This window comes from Dermacentor variabilis, chromosome 1 (assembly GCF_050947875.1).
Source record: "Dermacentor variabilis isolate Ectoservices chromosome 1, ASM5094787v1, whole genome shotgun sequence".
Lineage (NCBI taxonomy): Eukaryota > Metazoa > Arthropoda > Arachnida > Ixodida > Ixodidae > Dermacentor > Dermacentor variabilis.
This window is the reverse complement of record NC_134568.1, coordinates 201,274,766-201,294,844: the sequence shown is the minus strand read 5'-3', so window position 1 is coordinate 201,294,844 and position 20,079 is coordinate 201,274,766. Positions and strand designations below refer to the sequence as shown.

The following is a 20,079-nucleotide window of genomic DNA, read 5'->3' as shown; positions in this document are numbered from 1 at the left end:
AAATTCACAGAAGGGGAGCGTGTGCTTTCACTGATTGGGGTCGTCATCAGAACTACCTAGTCAAAAACATAAAATCTTTGCAACACTGTGCGGTTTGTTCCTTACTTTTTTTTTCTTTATACTACTCAACCACCTCTTATGCTAACGCGCCTTAAATAATTTTGCTCAGATTAAGGACTTATTCTTCACCACATATATCCTTGCCTTTTACTGCATACATCACCTGTGCTTTCCCTACAAATTATTTTTTAAGAATTTGCAACCACTTACCCACAGATAGGCTATTCATACTGAACAACATGCATGACTTGTCACTCATTCATTTGCGCAAAAATTGACTGCCCTTCCACTACTGTGAAGAGGGGTGCAAGCGAAGCTCGGGATCCGCCGCTCTTCATTGTTGTAACGCGTCAGCTTCGTGCTCTCTCACGGCAAGGTCAGCATGTCAACGACGACCCTTTTCTCGAGCGAGTTCCTGGCTGCTTTCATCAAATGCCACATGTTCTTTGGCTGAACGCACAACCTGTGGCCCGCTCCTGCTGCCATTCCGTCAACGCAGCCTGCTGTTCGGCAGAAGGAACCAAACGTGGCCTCCCCACCTGACTGCCGGGCCTGAACTGGCAGGAAACGGCGGGCGTGAGGCGAGCGAACATGCAATCACACCCTTTCCCTCCTCTGGAGGGAGGGGACGCCTGTGATTGGCTTGCGCCTTGCATTGTGTCTACTTCTTCATGCATATAAAACCCCACTTTAAAGGGTGCATATGATGAACTGACAGCGACTGAATTAGTTAGTGTGGTAGTCTCGCAACCCGGAGGTTGGTGGTTCAAATCCGCAGCCCGACAAGCGACTTTTATTTTTGCGTGGCTTGAGTTTTTTCATACGGCAGCACCAACACCGACGCCGACACGAGTAAGACAATAAAAGCTTTGCTTGAATAATTTTCTCTCTTGTACAATAATTTAGCAAAATGATTGGCAGTCATACCTGCTTTGTTTTGCCCTCATTTTGTTTTTTGTTGAAATTGGCCTCTACATAGGCTTTGAAACATCTGACGTATGTTTAAGGTTCCTTGCCATATTTTTATATCTGTGCAGGCATGCATTACAAGTTATGTTATCCGTTCGTGGAATTTCAAACTGGTCGAGAACTGCGGATGTCACCCATATATCCTCGTCTCAAACTGGCTGGAGCTGTTTTTGGACAAACAATGGGTTATGAGAGACCCCACTATTACACATCCAGTGATCATAATATCCTGACAGGTGAGTAGTCAAACCTTTGCCAGAAATGTGGTGTCCATGTATGTATATACAAATTGTACTCAAGTTAGCACTAATACTAAATATGGCTTAGATCAAACACATTAGCCCTAGCATCTGCACCCTGGTTTATTCCTACATGGTAATGTTGTCCCAAGTTAGTATTGTACGTTTCTTTAAACCAAGATGATCCTCACAGAGTTTGGCAGATTTTATTTACATTAATGGCGGTCACTCCGGAATAAAAAAAGTGGGAGTACGCTTTAAAATTCATCAAGTTAACAGGCAAGCTAGGTCATTACTGTAGCACAGAATATGGGTCACAAGAATAAGGTACGATACCGACCAAGTGCTACACTCACTACTACACCCAAACTTTGGTGTAATGAAATGGGGTATAACAACATAATGGATATAACAAAATAAATGGAATTCCTCCTGAAATTCCCAGAGATTCATGTATTTAAAACCTTGTTTTAATAAAGTGAAATTGTCCTGCCAATGGATATAACGAACTAGATTCGTCTCATAAACTAAAGAAATACTAAACCATTACGCGCTAAGTACATCACTTTCCACCATGTTTGGCACTCGTTCGCCACAGCACTTCAAAATTCCCGTGTCCTCCTATTGAATACATCATCGAGCAAAACTGGCCTTTCTCACCGCCATACATGAGCAGCAGCTCACCATTACACTTCTCCACTGACCTCCATGGACCTCTCATTCTTACGTGTGCATGTCTGCACAAGACACGTGGCAGTACGAAAGATTAGTGCCTTCACTTCTACTGTGCGGCACGCAGGCAGCTGCAGCTGGGCGGGGTCTCTGAGATCGCTCTGGCACAGTCTTGGGGGTCACGTGCAAGCCACACAAGTCGTGCCATGCTGCGTGGCTACGCGCAGCAGTCTAAATATTAGGTACGTTCAATTCTCCTGCATCACCTGAACCAGTTCACGAGGTGCTGCACCCTGCCATTCATTTCAGCGGTGCAGCAATGGCACCTTCTGAGCCACACCATTTGTTTCAATGGGTGCAGGAAAGGTACAGGGCTGGTTCATCATTTTGCTTCACCCTCTCTACTGTCGGTGCCGACTTGGTGCAGACGTACTGCGCAGCAACACAGCAGACAACATGGCACACATGTGCAAGTGCCATTAAAATCCCCCTTACGTGCGTCTGCTGTGTATACACAAGTGTGGGAGTATTTACGCCGCAGAAGCCAATCATACCAGCAGTTCAGGACCTCTCAAACTTATGCATGCTGTGCACATTATTCGGACAAAACATACCAGCACCGCACTGCAACTAATTGTTTATATACATGATTGAATATATTAAAGGTGGAATTAAAATGTGGATGAATGCAAAAACATTGCCGCCACCAAAGGTCGAGGGTTTGACTTCCACCAATGGCCGTGGGTTCGAGTGTGTTAATTAACTATATATTAATTAATTTCACTTTAATTAACACCAAAGTGGTGGGTACCACTCCTATTAATGATCGTGGGTTCGAGTGCCGTAATGAACCCTGTCGTAATTAAGCATGTGCCTTAATTCACTCTGCATTAATTAAATTTGCCTTAATTGACATAATCAACTGCCTTGACTGGCTCACTTAGGCTCCCTTGACTTTTTGGACCATCGTGTGGTCACAACAATTCCACTTACGCCGGCTTTTCCGCCTCATGAGCCATATAATGAGTTAGCAATAATAATTAGTACTGATCAGCAACAGCTGCTTACAGTTACTAATCAGCTGCTTACACCAACAGCTGATTAGTAGTGCGCTGCGGACGACCAAGGCTGCCCTGGACTAAGGACTCCAACAGTGCACTCCGGGGGAGGGCAGCAGCAGTTCTACAGCTCAGTAAAGTTTGCTAGTCAATCTGCTAAACGTGAGACTATTGACTCTTTTTGCGGAGCAGTTTGTTCTAGAGAAACGAGATGGCGCTTTCGGCAGTGCGCCGCACCTCGCCTCAACGCACGAGTACGAAACCATTACTGCTTCTACCTTGCTTCTGTGCGATCAGATGTTGGAAATGCAGCCTAGTTTTTGCTAACGCACTGTGCTCCCATCATTCTGGAGTGAATCATGTGGATTGAAGACGTGTGCAGTGGTTGGCTGCAAAAATAATGACTGGCATATTAAGGATGAAATTAATCGGTGTGTTCAAGTTTACAGACGACTGTTGTAATTGTCCGTACATGTTACTGGGACCTTGAAGTGTGCAGCTTTCCTAGAGGATACGGAAATTTGCTAATCCGCCAGCATCGTATCACTAACCTTCAAAGAAAAGGCTTCAGCCCCGGAATGTTGGCAAGAGAGCACCACTCGTTAAACAATGACAAAACAAGTAGCACCTGTCACGCTTCCTGTTATAGCAAGTTTCGTGCACAATATCTACACACATCTACCCCAACTGGCACGGAAACTTACACCCACTCTATCATCAACATGTCAAGAATAAGTGAATTGGAGCACACTTGAATATATGTGCACTATGTACCCGTAATAAATCACGGACTACACTGGCAGTGCATGAATTGTCGAAGCTGAACCTTTCGTGATGGTCCACAAGAGTAAGCGAGTTAATAGCGATAATACATCTTAATTTGCTATAAGCTATTAAAATGTACAAAATAGCTATGTTTCAAGCCTTGTGCGCATCAAGAACAAATAGGAACTGAGCCCACCCGCGAGCAATTAGGCAGAAAATAATCAGGTAGTGACCGCAACGAGGAACTTTACTGAGTCAGAAACATGACAAGCCGCTGCTTCAAGATATTTGCCAAATGAAGCACGAAGAGCAAAACCTACTAATCTTGATTCAATTCATGAGCGGAAAGTTTGGCTAGCTTGGAATACATACTTAGCCCTACTTTTAAAACAAGCACCATATTGTCACATGGTAGTGACGGTAAAGAGCACAGTAGCAATACTGTGAAAGACAAAACTAACTTTTATTGGGTGAACCTCTGCCCATAAAAGCAGGCTACACTTAAAGCACAACGATAGCAGCCAACACAGTCAGTGATTGGCGAAATCTGATCAGTGGGTCAAGTGCATCGGCTTTTGTACATCAGTCATCGAAGGTTCCAGAGTAATCACTGGGACCCACATGTCTTCAAGAAAGTTCTACACCATTCGTGTCACGCGAAATAGCTATGTTTCAAGCCTTGTGCGCATCAAGAACAAATAGGAACTGAGCCCACCCGCGAGCAATTAGGCAGAAAATAATCAGGTAGTGACCGCAACGAGGAACTTTACTGAGTCAGAAACATGACAAGCCGCTGCTTCAAGATATTTGCCAAATGAAGCACGAAGAGCAAAACATACTAATCTTGATTCAATTCATGAGCGGAAAGTTTGGCTAGCTTGGAATACATACTTAGCCCTACTTTTAAAACAAGCACCATATTGTCACATGGTAGTGACGGTAAAGAGCACAGTAGCAATACTGTGAAAGACAAAACTAACTTTTATTGGGTGAACCTCTGCCCATAAAAACAGGCTACACTTAAAGCACAACGATAGCAGCCAACACAGTCAGTGATTGGCGAAATCTGATCAGTGGGTCAAGTGCATCGGCTTTTGTACATCAGTCATCGAAGGTTCCAGAGTAATCACTGGGACCCACATGTCTTCAAGAAAGTTCTACACCATTCGTGTCACGCGATGAAATCAGATTGCACAAGGTTTGGCGACAACAGACAGCGGATAGAACCATCGATAACTTTTGAGAAACTTCCGATACATGCTAGCACGTCCTGCTATGTGCAATGACACTGGTTAGGCAGTGAAACGCAGTGGCCCGATAAAGATAAACAAGTACATGTGTCAATACTCCCCTCTTAAAAAGCATTGTCCTGATGCTACAAACATTAGATAGCAAAGCACAAAAGGACACTTATTAAACAAAAGTAACAAAACAACGAAAAGAAACAAAGTCGAAAGTAACACAGTCCAGATAAAGAATTCCAAAGGTCAGCTACGCTAAGTCCCAAAGTTTATTAGCGCTGGTAGAATGGCTTAAGTCGCACCATGTGGACTATTTCAGGTCGTGAGCGGCGCCGCTGTGATAGCAAAATGCTGTCTGGTGCAACCTCATAGTCGAGTGCGCCAGTGCGTCTGATGATCTTGTAGGGTCCAAAATAGTGGCGTAAAAGCTTCTCACTAAGTCCTCGTTGGTGTATTGGGGTCCAAACCCAAACGCGGTCGCCGGGCTGGTACTCGATGTAGCGTCGTCGAAGGTTGTAGTGTCGGCTGTTGGTCTTCTACTGGTTCTTGATCCGCAGACGGGCAAGCTGTGGGGCGCCTTTGGCGCGCTGGAGATAGGTGGCAATGTCAAGATTCTCTTCATTGGTGACGTGCGGCAGCATGACGTCTAGAGTCGTCGTTGAGTTCCTGCCGTAAACCAGCTTGAACGGCATGATCTGTGTTGTTTCTTGCACTGCAGTGTTGTAAGCGAAGGTTACGTATGGCAGGACAGCATCCCAGGTCTTGTGTTCGACGTCGACATACATTACTAACGTGTCGGCGAGAGTCTTATTCAGGTGCTCCGCAAGACCATTCGTCTGCGGGTGGTAAGCAGTTGTCCTCCTGTGGCTTGTCTGGCTGTATTGCAGAATGGCTTGGGTGAGCGGAGCAGAATGGCTTGGGTGAGCTCCGCTGTAAAGGCCATTCCTCTGTCGATGATGAGGACTTCTGGGGTGCCGTGTTGCAGCAGGATGTTCTCGATGAAGAATTTTGCCACTTCGGCTGCGCTACCTTTCGGCAGAGCTTTTGTTTCAGCGAAGCAGGTGAGGTAGTTCGTCGCCACGATGATCCACTTATTTCCAGTTGTTGACGTCAGAAAGGGCCCCAACAAGTCCATCCTGATCTGCTGAAATGGTCGGCAAGGAGGCTTGATTGGCTGTAGTAATCCCGCTGGCCTTGTCGGTGGTGTCTTGCCTCGCTGACAGTCTCGGCATGTCTTGACGTGACGGGCTATGTCGGCGGTCAGGTGCGGCCAGTAATACTTTTCCTCTATCCTCGATAGCCTCTGGGAGAATCCCAGGTGCCCAGCTATCGGATCATCATGTAGGGTGTGCAGTATTTCTGGACGCAGCACTGAGGGAACAACAAGAAGGTAGTTAGCGCGGACTGGTGAGTTCTTCTTTACGAGTAGGTTGTTTTGAAGCGAGAACGAAGACTATCCTCACTTAAATGCCCTAGGGACAATGTCAGTGTTCCCTTCCAAATACTTGACGAGGCTTTTTAGCTCCGGGTTCACTGTTCAGCGAAGTCTTCCGCGCTTATTATTCTAAGGAAGGTATTGTTATTCTCACCATCTTGCGGCGGCAGGCCAGTGAAGGTGCGTGATAGGCAATCAGCATCGGAGTGTTTTCGTCCGGACTTGTAGGTTACAGTGATGTTATATTCTTGCAGTCTAAGGCTCCACCGCGCCTGAAGGGTCCTTTAACTTCTCTATCCAACACAACGCGTGATGGTTGCTGATGACTCTGAATGGCCTGCCATATGGGTAAGGGCGGAATTTCGCTGTAGCCCAAATGATGGTGAGGCATTCCTTTTCGGCCGTAGAACAATTGCCTTCCACTTTTGACAGCAACCGGCTAGTGTAAGCTATCACCCATTCAAGTCCGTCTTTCCTCTGGACTAGGACAGCACTGAGGCCTAGGCTGCTGGTGTCAGTGTGGATTTCGGTATCAGCGTCCTCGTCGAAATGCGCAAGTACTGGAGGCGACTGCATGCGTCATTTGAGTTCTTGAAATGCATCGGCCTTCGGCATTTCCCACTTGAACTCGACATCACATTTAGTTAGATGTGTCAGAGGGTTAGCGATGCATGAAAAGTCCTTGACAAAGCACCTGTAGTAGGCACACAAGACAAAGAATCGACGCACTGCCTTCTTGTCGATGGGCTGCGGGAACTTTATGATGGCAGCTGTCTTCTGCAGGTCGGTCGGGCGGACTCGAGATTTACTGATGACGTGGCCTAGGAACGGAAGCTCATCGTAAGCGAAGCGGCACGTTTCCAGCTTCGGAGTGAGCCTTGATGACTTGATGGCCTCTAGTACTGTTGCAAGCCTCCTGAGGTGATCGTCGAAATTTCCGGCGAAGATGACAATGTCATCCAAGTAAACAAGGCAGGTCTGCCGCTTCAATCTTGCTAAAACAGTGTCCATCACACGCTGGAACGTTGTAGGTGCTGAGCACAGTCCAAATGGCATGACCTTGAACTCATAGAGGCCGTCTGGCGTGATGAACGCGGTCTTTTCGCGATCTCTGTCGTCAGCTTCTATTTGCCAGTAGCCAGACTTGAGGTCCATCGACGAGAAGCATTTAGCATTATAGAGCTGATCCAATGCTTCGTCTATCCATGGGAGGGGGTATACATCCTTCTTCGTGATCTTGTTCAGTGGACGATAACCAACACAGAAACATAGGGTTCTGTCTTTTTTTTTTTGCCAAGACTACAGTAGATGCCCACGGGCTTTTCGAAGACTGGATGATGTTGTTGTGCAGCATTTCGTCGACTTGTTGCCTAATAGCTTCACATTCTCATGTCGAAGCTCGATAAGGGCTCTGGCAGAGTGGTCGAGCGCCCTCTTCAGTTATTATGCGATGTTTTGCGACTGGTGTTTGTTAAATCCTCGACGACGTCAAAAAGCAATCTTTGTATCGTCGGAGCAGACTTCTGAGCTGTTGCTGCTTAATCATGGGGAGACTTGGATTTATGTCGAAGTCTGCTTCGGGAACTATAGTCGTCGGGGTTGATGCAACAGAGTCCGAGAGGACAAATTCATTACTGGTTTCAACAATTTCCGCAATATACGCGATTGTCGTGCCCTTGTTGATGTGCTTGAACTTCTGGCTAAAGTTTGTCAGCATCACTTTTGCTTTTCCTCCCTTGCAGTCAAGCGATCCTTCTTGCAGCACAAATTTGACAGTTGACGCCTTCTACGTCTGAGGGTGTTTCAGTGCCAACGGTAATAACAATGCTGGAGCGAGGCGGGATGCTCACTTGATCTTTGAGCACACTCAAGGTGTGGTGACTATGACAGCTCTCCGGCGGTATCACTTGATCTTCCAACAGCATTATCGACTTCGACTTCAAGTCGATGATTGCGCCGTGTTGGTTCAGGAACTCCATGCCAAGAATGATGTCTCGTGAACACTGTTGGAGGATAACGAAGGTGGCAGGGTAAGTCTGGTCATGAACGGCAATTCTTGCAGTGCGCATTCCAGTTGGCGTTATTAGGTGTCCTCCAGCAGTCTGAATTTGAGGGCCTTCCCACACAGTCTTAACATTCTTCAACTTGGCAGCGAAGGGTCCACTCATGACGGAGTAGTCGGCGGTGACTGCGTGGCTGTCGAGCAACACGTCGAGGTTGATGGCTCTTTGTTTTGCATTGCAGTTAAGTCTTGGCATCAGATCCCAGCACCTCCACCAGATGTCACGTGGTAGTGATGGTAAAGAACACAGTAGCAATACTGTGAAAGATGAAACTAACTTTTATTGGGCGAACCTGTGCCCACAAAAACAGGCTACACTTAAAGCACAATGATCGCGGCGAACACAGTAAGCGATCGTCGAAATCTGATCAGCGGGTCAAGCACGTCGGCTTTTATACATCAGTCATCGAAGGTTCCAGAGTAATCGGTCGGGCCTGCATGTCTTCAAGAAAGTTCTACACCATTCGCCTCGTGCAAGAAAATCAGATTACACAAGGTTAGGTGTCAACGGACAGCGGATAGAACCATTGATAACTTTAGAGAAACTTCCGATACATGCTAGCACGCCCTGCGCTGTGCGATAACATTTGTTAGGCAGTGAAATACAGTCACCCGATAAAGATAAACAAGTACACATGTCAATATACGCTGCTCGCGCGATTTGGACATTATGCTCATCAGCTTCGAAAGCGCTTTTGCATGTTCTCTCAAGCTGTGGCCAAAGCTTCGTGTCGTCCACTAAGTCACCATCTATGATATCTTCCAAAACAGGGGTTTGCTAAGCTGCATCGGCGTCATATGCATCTATTGCAAACACAGATTCAAAGGAGGGAGTTGAGGCAAGCAATGGATGTGTCCCCACATGATCAAACATGGCAGCGCCCACGGGATCACCGCGAAAAGGGTCAATACAAATATTAAAGAATGCATTGGTGAAAACACTTGTTGCGTTCGTAAGTTGCGAAGTCAGAGGACCCAAGCACCTTCGCCAACATAGAGCTGCACCCGCGTAGAGCTACCTGCAGTGCTCCCACCCTCTCGCGGCAAACCAAGGCACGGGGGCACCTGCAATATACGTCACCTACGGAGAGTTCAACAACTGAACCTAGTGTAGTAACGTTGAACACTACCACATGGCATCTGAGAAGGCAATTTTATCTTGTTACAATGACAGTGAAGCCTTACTTGCACACGTGTCATGACGAGAATAAACAAAGTATGTTTCTGCAATCTCTTTTGTGCTTATGTCAGGATGGTAATAGAGTACACATGTTTTCAAAGAGTAGTTGACACCCACATGTGGTGCAGGGCTATACTAGGTGAGAGCAAGTAATCTGAAGTGCACTTTATTCATTCTAGCTGTGACACGTGTGAGTCAGACTTTGCTGTCATTGTACCAAGATGAAATCACTTTCTTAGATGCCACATGGTAGTGTTATTATTGTTTCTCTTGTATCTACTTATAATTTTTCACATGCATGCTTAAGTGTTCTTTTCTTCGAATGAACTTTGGTTGTGAGTGTAGCCCTTTGTCTTAACCTACTTCTTAACAAGCCAATATTTTCTCCTGTTGATTAACTTTAGTTACCATTGTAGACATTGTGAATGCAATGTATGTATGCCTAAAGGAATTTACTATTAGCCATGCTTCTTTTTACAGCATATTTTGCATGAAAGACTTTTCATGTTGACAATACGACGACTTTGTGGTCTAATGGTATTTATTTTAGTACGTATATCAGTCTCGCTTGAGGCTCCGAAATAGCAGCTGTGAGCAAGAATGGAAACTCTTAAGCGTATCATGAACTTTTACAATAGAGACTTCAGAGTTTGAAGTGGCTGTATTCTAAATACTTTTGTGCTTTCTTTTTTTTCCTTTTGTGACTACATAAAGTCTGTGAACATAATTCCTCTTTAACTCGGTTATTGCACTTGTACGCTGCCGCAGGGGCGGACCTACCTTCAGCTAACGTTGATGTGTATGGAAAGCCGCCATGGTTTGATGCAGTGAAATCTGAGTATGAAGCCTGCAGAGAGAGGGTGGCTCTTCTTGACTATTCTTCTTTCACCAAACTGGAAGTTTGGGTATGTGTGCCATATGGCGAGTGATTGGAGAGCTCTTTTCTTACAGAAGTGTTAGGCTTACAGGTAATCACTAGTATTTATTCAGGCAGGAGAGTTTCCCGGGATGTCCAGCGGTCAGATAGAGTACTGCCTTACTACTATGTTTAAAATTATTGTTGCTCTGCTTGCATTTGCACTAGGATCATACAGCAGAGTAGGTTGTATAGTAGGCTTGAGCTAATGTAATTGTATTATAGTTGCCCTGTAAAGTGCTCTAGCATAAGTAAGCCGCAGTCAGGACTGCGGTTTGTTCAATGCTCAAATAGAGTACTGATATAAAAACCTTGTGCCTCACTCTTTCTGCTTAATTAGGTATCTTTTAACTCTGTGATTATGGTATAAAGCCTCAGATTCTATAAACACGTAATAAAGTATAATTTAAATCAGCTTTTAATACAGCCAACTCAAAATGTGCACCATAGCATGGCTTCGCACATGAAACAGGAGAATAGTTACATCATGAAAACTAGAGGTGGTGGTTACTTAATACCATCCACCTTTGATTCCTGCAACGTAACTGTGTCACTGAAGACTGAGTGGGCTGAGCACTCAACAGGATAAGAGGGCAGGGAAGGTGAGAGGGACCCCTGCATTCCCAGAGTGGTGACAGCCAAGGACCAGGCTTAACTCATGTCAAAGGCAGAGAAGCACAGAATGAAAGAGGATGGAATGACCAATCTGATGGCATGTGTGAAGTTTTCGGCAGCATGGTCATTGTGTTGCCTTCAACCACTGCACTGGGCTGAGTAACGCATGTGTGAGTGGTCTGGTGATACCATCTGACCACAGTCTGTGATGTAGCCTGCCTACTCCTCTACATCTGAAGCCACACTGTACTTTATGTGCATTTTGAAATGTTCACATTAAGAGTATAAATAATGATTTCTACTGCACTCGAGAAATTTAGGCTTCATGTTATGGAGTCGACAGCTACCTGTAAAACAAAAAACAAGAGACAAGATTTTCGTATTAGTACTCCTTTAACACTTCTACGACTCATGACAGCTAGCGAAAGCCAAGTTCAATTTATTGATCTGCTACTGCAGCACCAAAGCATTGCATGAAAGCAGCACATATTTAGGATTTTTTTTTTCTACCTCCTTTTAAAGATATTGTTGAAGTAAGTGGAGCATATTGGCTTTTCTCTTCATAATTTTTGTAGTCAAATCTTTTTATGTTCTCTTCATCATTTACTTTAAATGTCATTGGGCAGTTTTGATAGCTCTAGTTTACCACCAGTTTGATTTGGTTTCAGCTACATTTCACTGAGAACAGCATATGGCTGTCATAGAAAGCCCCAGCACATTGCAGTTTCATGGTTCGATGATAGTATAATCTGACACTGGTGGCCTTGTTTATGAAATTGTGTTTCTGGTCATTTTGTAGGCTGCAGTAAACTCGGTATGAACGTTCTTGCAAACCTAGCTTGAATTTTCTGAAAATAATGTAGAGGGTGTTTATACATCTGGTGATGAATTGCATTCTTTCACATGTCAACTTTGTCAACTTGTTATAACCATATTAAACGCTTTTCCTTTGTACAGTCTCCTGGTAGTGAGGTGGTTGATCTGCTGCAGTACTTGTGTTCAAATGATATTGATATCCCCGTGGGAAGCATTGTTAACACTGGTATGCAAAACCATTGGGGTGGCTATGAAAATGACTGCAGCCTTGTCAGGCTCGAGAAAAACAGGTTTGTCTTTTTTTTTTTGGAAACACATTTTCTAAATTTATGTCATACCTTTCGAGGTGTTGACAGACAGTGACATGCTAATAATGATATGGCTTGTGCACCGTAACACAGTTTAGCATCAGAGAAGAAGCCTGCCAGCATGTACGTTTTTACTGTGGTCATGTAGCATGTGTTATGTACCTTCTCACCAACCCACATTTTTTGTTACAAGTAGTTGTGGTGAAGTTATCTACTTTTACTCTGACAGCAGTTAGGAGCTCGAAACTGTGTCCATCCACTTGTCCATCTTTCCACCATCGGTTTTGTTACACTGTTGTCGTCATGGTGCCACCTCAGCTGTCGTTATTATGCTGCTGTTGTTTTGTCATCATGCCACCAACTCAACCTCACCTTATGGTGTATAAAAGCAAAATGTTGCCCCCTTCTCCATGGGGGATCAAGGTCATTTCACTGCAGCAGTGTGCAGTTTGTTGATGCACTAGCTAATTATAATGAGCAATTGGGTGTCTCCCTTGCCTGGCAGTTTGTTCAGGGCTTAGCATATGTGACGCAGGCTCTAAATGTGGTGGCATCTACCCACGTATTTCGGAAGCAGCTAGTGCACAATGCAGTGTTTGTTCCCAGCATGGCTTTCAATGCAGTAGTCATTCTTAGTGTATCTGCCTTGGTTGCTCAGTGGCTGTGGTGTTGGGCTGCTGAGCACGAGGTCGCGGGATCGAATCCCGGCCACGGCGGCCGCATTTCGATGGGGGCGAAATACGAAAACACCCGTGTACTTAGATTTAGGTGCATGTTGAAGATCCCCAGGTGGTCGAAATTTTCGGAGTCCTCCACTACGGCGTGCCTCATAATCAGACAGTGGTTTTGGCATGTAAAACCCCATAATTTAATTTTTTCATTCTTAGTGTTCCTCTCGTGACTCTTCAGCTCATTCAAGATTGGCTCTTTGCTGCCTTGCATGTCAGTCAATCAAGTTGTTGTCATGCTGCCATTGTCATCATCACTGTCATGCCACTGTCACTGTTGTCACACCATTGCCATTTTCTCAATGTTGTTGGGTTGCCATCATAATGTAGTTGTCACCATTGTTGTGCCACTATTTTCATTGCACTTTGTTGCAGTCTCATACAGCTAAAGGAGTTTATGCAGGAATGCCAATCTTTTGTGCAATGCTGAGGGTGTTGGAGGAAACCGGCAGTGTAACTGCTGTCACAGTAAACAAGTTCAGAGCCAGAGCAAACTGCTGCAGTCTGCTTATGTTGTTTTTTCTGCTGTTGCTTTAGTGCCTACTCTATACACTGTTTTTTGCTAACCCTTAACCTGTGGAGCATGGCCTGTGTTGCCATAATTAACAGTTTTTTGACCTGAAGCTATAGCATTACCTTGGGAAAGGTACATGTTCCTTTCTTGTCAAATGTGAAACATTTATTGAAGTGCAGTTCGCTTTGCAGTGTTCTTGTTATTTTGTCAGCATAAAAGCTCTGTGCATGGTGTCAAAATTAAGGATATGTTAGTTGTTGGCAGAATCCTCAATTTCAAAGATTTAATGCACAAAATTTTTGTTTTGTGCCTTCTTTCTTCTTTTGGGGGTCTTGAGCACTCAACTTATAAGTCACCGTAGGGACATGTGTTTATAGTTGATTATACAGTCAGTTTCACATATAAAGCCTCAACCTGAAATGGAACAGACAAGGAATTGGGAGCCAACTATAACTTGGAAATCAAGCTTTGGAAATGCAGATGATCAGGAAAAAGTAGAAGAAAAGGTGCGCGCCAGGGGTGTCAAAGATCACACATTTTTTGAGAATTAGAAAAAGCAAGCAAAAATGTGCCTTAATGGCATCATGGTTTGTGCCACAATTATGGTTTTGTACCCAAGAGGCAACTTTCTGTCCTTATCGGGATTGCCGGTGCTGTTATTTCTTGCCTCAACTGCATGGCCTGCATGGAAATTTAGTACTCATGGCTAGGTAGTGAAGGCAAAAAAAAATACTGGGGAATTTTTAGTACCTTTATTTATTGCCTCAACTGCATGGCCCCATAAGAATTTAGTACTCATGGCTAGGTAGTGATGACATAAATGTCGCACTTTCGCCCGAAAGACGAAGCATCTATTGCAATAGCAAATTAGTTGACAGCTGGCTGTACGAAGTAAGGATAGTAGTTTTATCACCCATATAAACTTGTAAGCACAGCCATACTAAATAAATTAACAAGCACGGTGTCATGCGCGCCCAAGCGAACATGATTAAATCTCACTTGATCACTGCGGAAACTTGCTGTAAAAATGCTAGAGTGAGGAAGCGCGGCAGCAGCAGCGAGTCAATTGACCGTCATGCTGCATTTCGCATCAACATGAACTAAGCCATGGAAACACAGTGCGTGGCTGGACTGTGTCCCCGTCGCAGATGGCTTTCAAGATACAGTGACCTGGGCGAGCACACACGGCTGCCCGGGCCACCCGGGCCGCCCACTGTAGAATCCCCCCCCCCCCTTCCTGCCCTCCGAATCCTTGCACGTGACGGAAGATGGCGCGCTTCCTCCACGCTTACCTCACTTGCAGCGACAACCGCTTTGAGATAGCACCAGAGTAGCGTGCGTCGTCTGTTCACTGATGACACCATCGATAAGGCATGCAGCAGGCGCGTCAAAAAAAAGTGCTGCATGAGCAGAGGTCTGCCTGCAGCAGCGTCTCTGAATCGCGCCCATGCATCACCCGTGCACTGCCTCTTGCATTCGCCCGATTAGTGAGGCAGTCGCATCACACTTTGTTCGTTTGCATTGTGCTGCACAAGACAGATTGTCCGCACCAGTCAACATATTGCGAAATGAAAACACGTATAGAGCTATGCTCAAGTTTTGCATTAGAGAGTATCGTAATCATTGCTGAATATTTTTTTTTGCTTCTCATTACTACTGTTTTCCTGAAGTGTGCTGGTGCGAGATACTTTTTGTGTTGTTGTTGTTGTTGTTGTTGCTCCTTGTGCTTTTCTGTGTCTGCCTCCTTGAAGCTTGGCATGTTTCTGGCTATCACTATTTCTTTTTTGCAGTGCACTTGCATGTAGTAACTACTTTTCTCTTTTTTGTGTCATTCCAAATGGATTTCTCTTCTATTGTAATTGTTTTTAAATGTTTGCCCACCCCTGCTTGGCCCACTGAGATGCAGCTAGCAGTATTAGGTGGTAGCATCGCGTGGTGTCTTCCTCCAAGCTTGTGTTTCTTTACCCTTTAAACAGTGTTGAAGTGCTGTGTGTTTTTGCCTATTTTATTGTGCTGCACACATAAATACTGTGTTCTACTAAGATGAAGTTGACATGCTGACTTTGTAGGCCATTCTAACAGTCCTGCAAGCACGGTAAACACAAAACGTGCCCAGATTAGCTGAATTATACAGATAACCTGGGTAATGATTTAACACAGCGTGTTTTCACCTATTGTGCATTGTTGCACATGGAAATGTCTTGCTCTACCGACTAGAGCCTGATGTATGATGTTGTATGCTGTATTCACTGAATAACAACAAACACATCCAAGCTGGTGCATTTCTGCAAGACAGCTTTTGTTGAGAATGAGTGTGGTGTGCTTTTGCCTTATTTGTTATGTTGTGTGTATAGGTGCCTTCTACAGTGTTGAGGGTGATGTATGCAAAGCACGCCAAAAGCACTTAACCCCGTACATTTCTACAGAACACGCTGTGCAAGTGCAGTATGCTTCTGTCCTGTCATTGCTGTCGCATATGGCAGTAGATAAGGCACTTATCTGCAATGTTGTTTATGCTGTATCCGTGTAGAGGCTTCTAAATCTGTACTTTTCTAGAGAGCTCTATCATAGTATGACAACGAAGTTGGCTTCATCTGTGGAGCACATTTACGCATATTTGTTAATCTGTATCCGAGAGCTTCAGGGTAAATAAATTCCCACCTTTTTTCAAAACCAAACTGTATAAAATTCAGTAAACATTCTCACCAAATGCTAAGTCATGTCCCAAACTCTGGACGCAAACTGTGGAAAAACGTAGGTGCTACAACTACTCTGTTTGTGCCCTTGACTGTCTCTCAAAGGCAAGAATTATTGTGCAGAATATCACTCTTGAAGTCGGCACATTCACAGCCAGCTCTTCTACAGTGATCTAGTGCACAACTTATTCTCACCTGCAGTGAAATGATGACTACTTTGGGATTAGTGCTGAATGCAAAGAAGAAATATTCTTTTGTTTAAAAGCAGAAAATATTGACTTGCTTACGATGATTGAATGCAAATTATTTGTATTGGTTAAACAGATGAAGTTCTCTAGCTGTTTAAAGACATGCAACAATGAATGATTATAGCTGTCAAGCAATGATGAGGTGAGGCAATGACAGCAGATCAGGTGAGGATAAGGTGAGGCAAGGACGGCAGCTGTATACTTGAAGTGGGCCTCTATGCCATGTCACTATAGGAAAATCTCTTCCTCATTTTTTGCATATAGGCACATTGCATTGCCACACAAAAATGAATGGCTAGTGACACTGATATTACTTATGTGCAGCTTGAAAACATCTAACTTAGAGCAGTAAGCATCGTTTTGTAAACAACTGGCAGAAAATGGTAGTACCTCTTCGTCCTTTCTGTGATGAACCCTGTAACGAGCCTTTCATCTTAAATGATTATTTGCTATCTAGGCTAGCGCTGCTTTAGTTTGGATTGTAGTTTGTGAAGTATGGAAGGGTGCAAGTGAGCATGGGAAAGGCTGTGATGTAACTGCTTCACCTGTTAGCAGAGCATACCAGTTTCCACCTATTTGCACCATACCAAGCCCACCCTGTGCTCACTGGTGAAATAATATGAATAAATGAATATTCTGGATAATATAGCTACTATAAAAAGTAATATACGCTGGCGTTGATCTGAAAGTATAGAGGAAGTATGCAGGGACCCAGTCCAAATCATTTTACATTTAATGTTGCATTTACCTTGCTTACTGTTTTGCTTACTGTATTTGCACAATTCTACCGCACTACTGATTGTAATGCGCAGTTATATTAATGCCCAAATAAAAAAAATAATAACATGGTGCCGATTCTTCCGTGTACATCAAATAACGAAACCCAAGTCGACATGTACTGTGTTGAAACAGTTTTATGGAACATACATGCAGACACGCACACAGCTGAATCATAGCAGCTACTTGCTATCGTAGTCCGACGAGAAATCCTTATCGCTGTCTACCAACTACAGAAAGCAATCTCCAGTCCCATTTAATGCATTAGAAATGCCACACTTCTTGAAGGCTCATGCAACCATCATCTACATAAGGGAATTCCACGCACCATGGAGCCACCTTGCAATGTTTCTGAGTGTTGCTTTCTTCAAATGACCCGTTCAATGGCAGTGTGGCTAGCTACCTCGCATTGAACTTCTTTTTTCTTTCTTATCCTTTTTGTAGTGTTTCTTCCTGGTAATCATTTTTACTTAGTCAAGACATTAGTACTTAAGAAGTTAAATCATTGGACACTTAAATAGCATTGTATTAAAAAGTGAACCCTCATGTAAAAATTTTTCTGTGTTTACCTAAAATTTTTGGAAAATACACCATCTGCTGTTTGAAGTTGTTTATAAGTACATGAGAGTCAAAATTCAATAGGCCTATAAAGCAGCTGTATAACTATATAATCGCTTTATGTTATATCAGAAAGTGCATTGGCTTCTTGACATGTCTAAGTCAAAGGAGAAATAAAAAAGAAGGCACAGTTTACTATTTAGATATATTTGTTACACCATATTGGTAGTCTCTCATGATACACCCCTACAACTGCTGAAATGGAGTGACTTTATTGAAAGATTGGCAGTCAGAATGCAGATTACTTTACGTTCTGGCTGTTGAGCTTCAGCATGCTTTCATTGTAGCAATGCCTTTAAAATTTAATTGGTGCCTTTGTCTGCCAATATTTTCTGTAGTGCCTTCATGCAGTTTAAAGCTTGCATGTGTCATTTTCTTTATATTTAAATATTTTTTTTGTCAGCCCAAGTATGGCACTTTCTCCTGTGTAATTTATTCTAAAGCACAATATGCAAAATTTGATTTTTGTGTATGTCCTTGTCTGGGCAGGTACATGATAGTGGCACCCACAAAGCAACAAATGCGCTGCCAGACATGGATTCGTCGCCATGTGCCATATGACAGCCCTATTGTCGTTGCTGACGTCACTTCTATGTATACTGCCATCTGCATCATGGGCCAGCAAGCACCAAACCTCATGTCAGAACTGACTGACACCTCATTGACATCCAAGGACTTTCCACTGTTCACATGGAAAGTGAGTGTTGTGCCTCGCATTGTTGCATACACTTCTCTTCAGAAGTAAATTCTTGTGCAGAGCAGAAACAAGAAAACAAAAGCAGGGTACTTTATTTAACACTAGGTGTGTGCGAACGTCAGAAATTTCAAGTACAAATTGAATCGTTGTTGCTATTCTATTCGTATGCGATTCAAGAATTCACTATTCAGAATTGTTGAATGTTTGTTTTTGTTAGAATATAAGGAATCGCAACACTTGTTAGAGATTCAAGGGAGAGAGACCGATGCAACTGAGGATTTTCCAGAATGATCCTGCTGCTGGAGAGTTGCGGCTGCTGTGCAGGCATGCAAGTTCCTGCGTGAACACACAGGAATAAAGTTCCACTCAATAATTTATGGTCATTCAATAAGAAAGCCGCACTTATAGGTCGCCTATATGAAGTTATTGTCTCATTTTAGGCAAAGCAACTTATTATTTTGCCAGTCTCACTATGTTTACATTCCTTTAAGACAGTGTGCACTGCTGAAGTACTAGACTTCTCTCCTTCAATGAACACAGCATTGCATATGCATCTGGCTTTTACAAATGCATTGGCACTCCATTAAGATTGTTTCAAAATGCTAAAGGAGTGCTTTGGGGAAACTGTTAAATGGAATGCCAATGTATTTCATAGAGTGGTTAAGGACAAACACGTCAAAAGTGGTGCTAGTCATATTATTTCTGCTAACCAGACATGACTTAGCTAGTGCTTGGCTTCAATATCATTTCAATAGCGAGCTCCACGTTAGCCAGCTGGCTAGCTACAATTTTTAAGTGAGGTAATTTCCTCCTCTTCCAGAGATCCATGGGAAGAGGCAGAACAATGTTATCTGTCACAGGCGATTAAAAAGAAAGTGTCTGAAAAAAAAAATCCGGTGGTATAGTATTTATTTTATTTTATTTATAGATACTGCAACTCCACATTTTGGGATTTTAGCAGGGTGGGAAAAACAATCAAATACACAATACAACATAGCAAAGAGCAAGTAAAAAAAACGGTGGCAGGTTGAAGCAAAGAACATTCATACCAAACACTTATCTAAGATGGCAAGCAAACAAAGTGAGCGATGATTGCAAAACCTCATTGTCACTAAGGTTGTTCCAATCAGTCACTGTTCTAGGAAAAAAGGAAAACTTAAAACAGTTGTTGTTAAAGCATGCCTTCGCCTAGTAGGATATCCGGTTGAGAAGGTGATTATTTCAGAAAGATCGGTTTTATAGTGTCACCTGCCGTGGTTGCTCAGTGGCTATCGTGTTAGGCTGCCAAGCACAAGGTCGCGGGATCGAATCCCGGCCACGGCGGCCACATTTCGATGGGGGTGAAATGCGAAAACACCCATGTGCTTAGATTTAGGTGCACGTTAAAGAACCCCCGGTGGTCGAAATTTCCGGAGTCCTCCACTACGGTGTGCCTCATAATCAGAAAGTGGTTTTGGCACGTAAA

The 20,079-nt window shown here is 43.8% G+C and overlaps 1 protein-coding gene across 2 annotated transcripts in view; it reads left to right on the top strand.

Moving 5' to 3' along the window:
• LOC142590924 (pyruvate dehydrogenase phosphatase regulatory subunit, mitochondrial) overlaps positions 1-20,079 on the top strand; it is a 121,499-nt gene that overhangs the window by 73,771 nt on the left and 27,649 nt on the right. For both annotated transcript variants that reach the window (XM_075703323.1, XM_075703321.1), the window contains exons 12-15: positions 1,098-1,265; positions 10,450-10,586; positions 12,170-12,318; positions 18,407-18,614. In XM_075703323.1, coding sequence (XP_075559438.1) covers positions 1,098-1,265; positions 10,450-10,586; positions 12,170-12,318; positions 18,407-18,614 — 662 coding nt within the window. The remainder of the gene's footprint in view (positions 1-1,097; positions 1,266-10,449; positions 10,587-12,169; positions 12,319-18,406; positions 18,615-20,079) is intronic.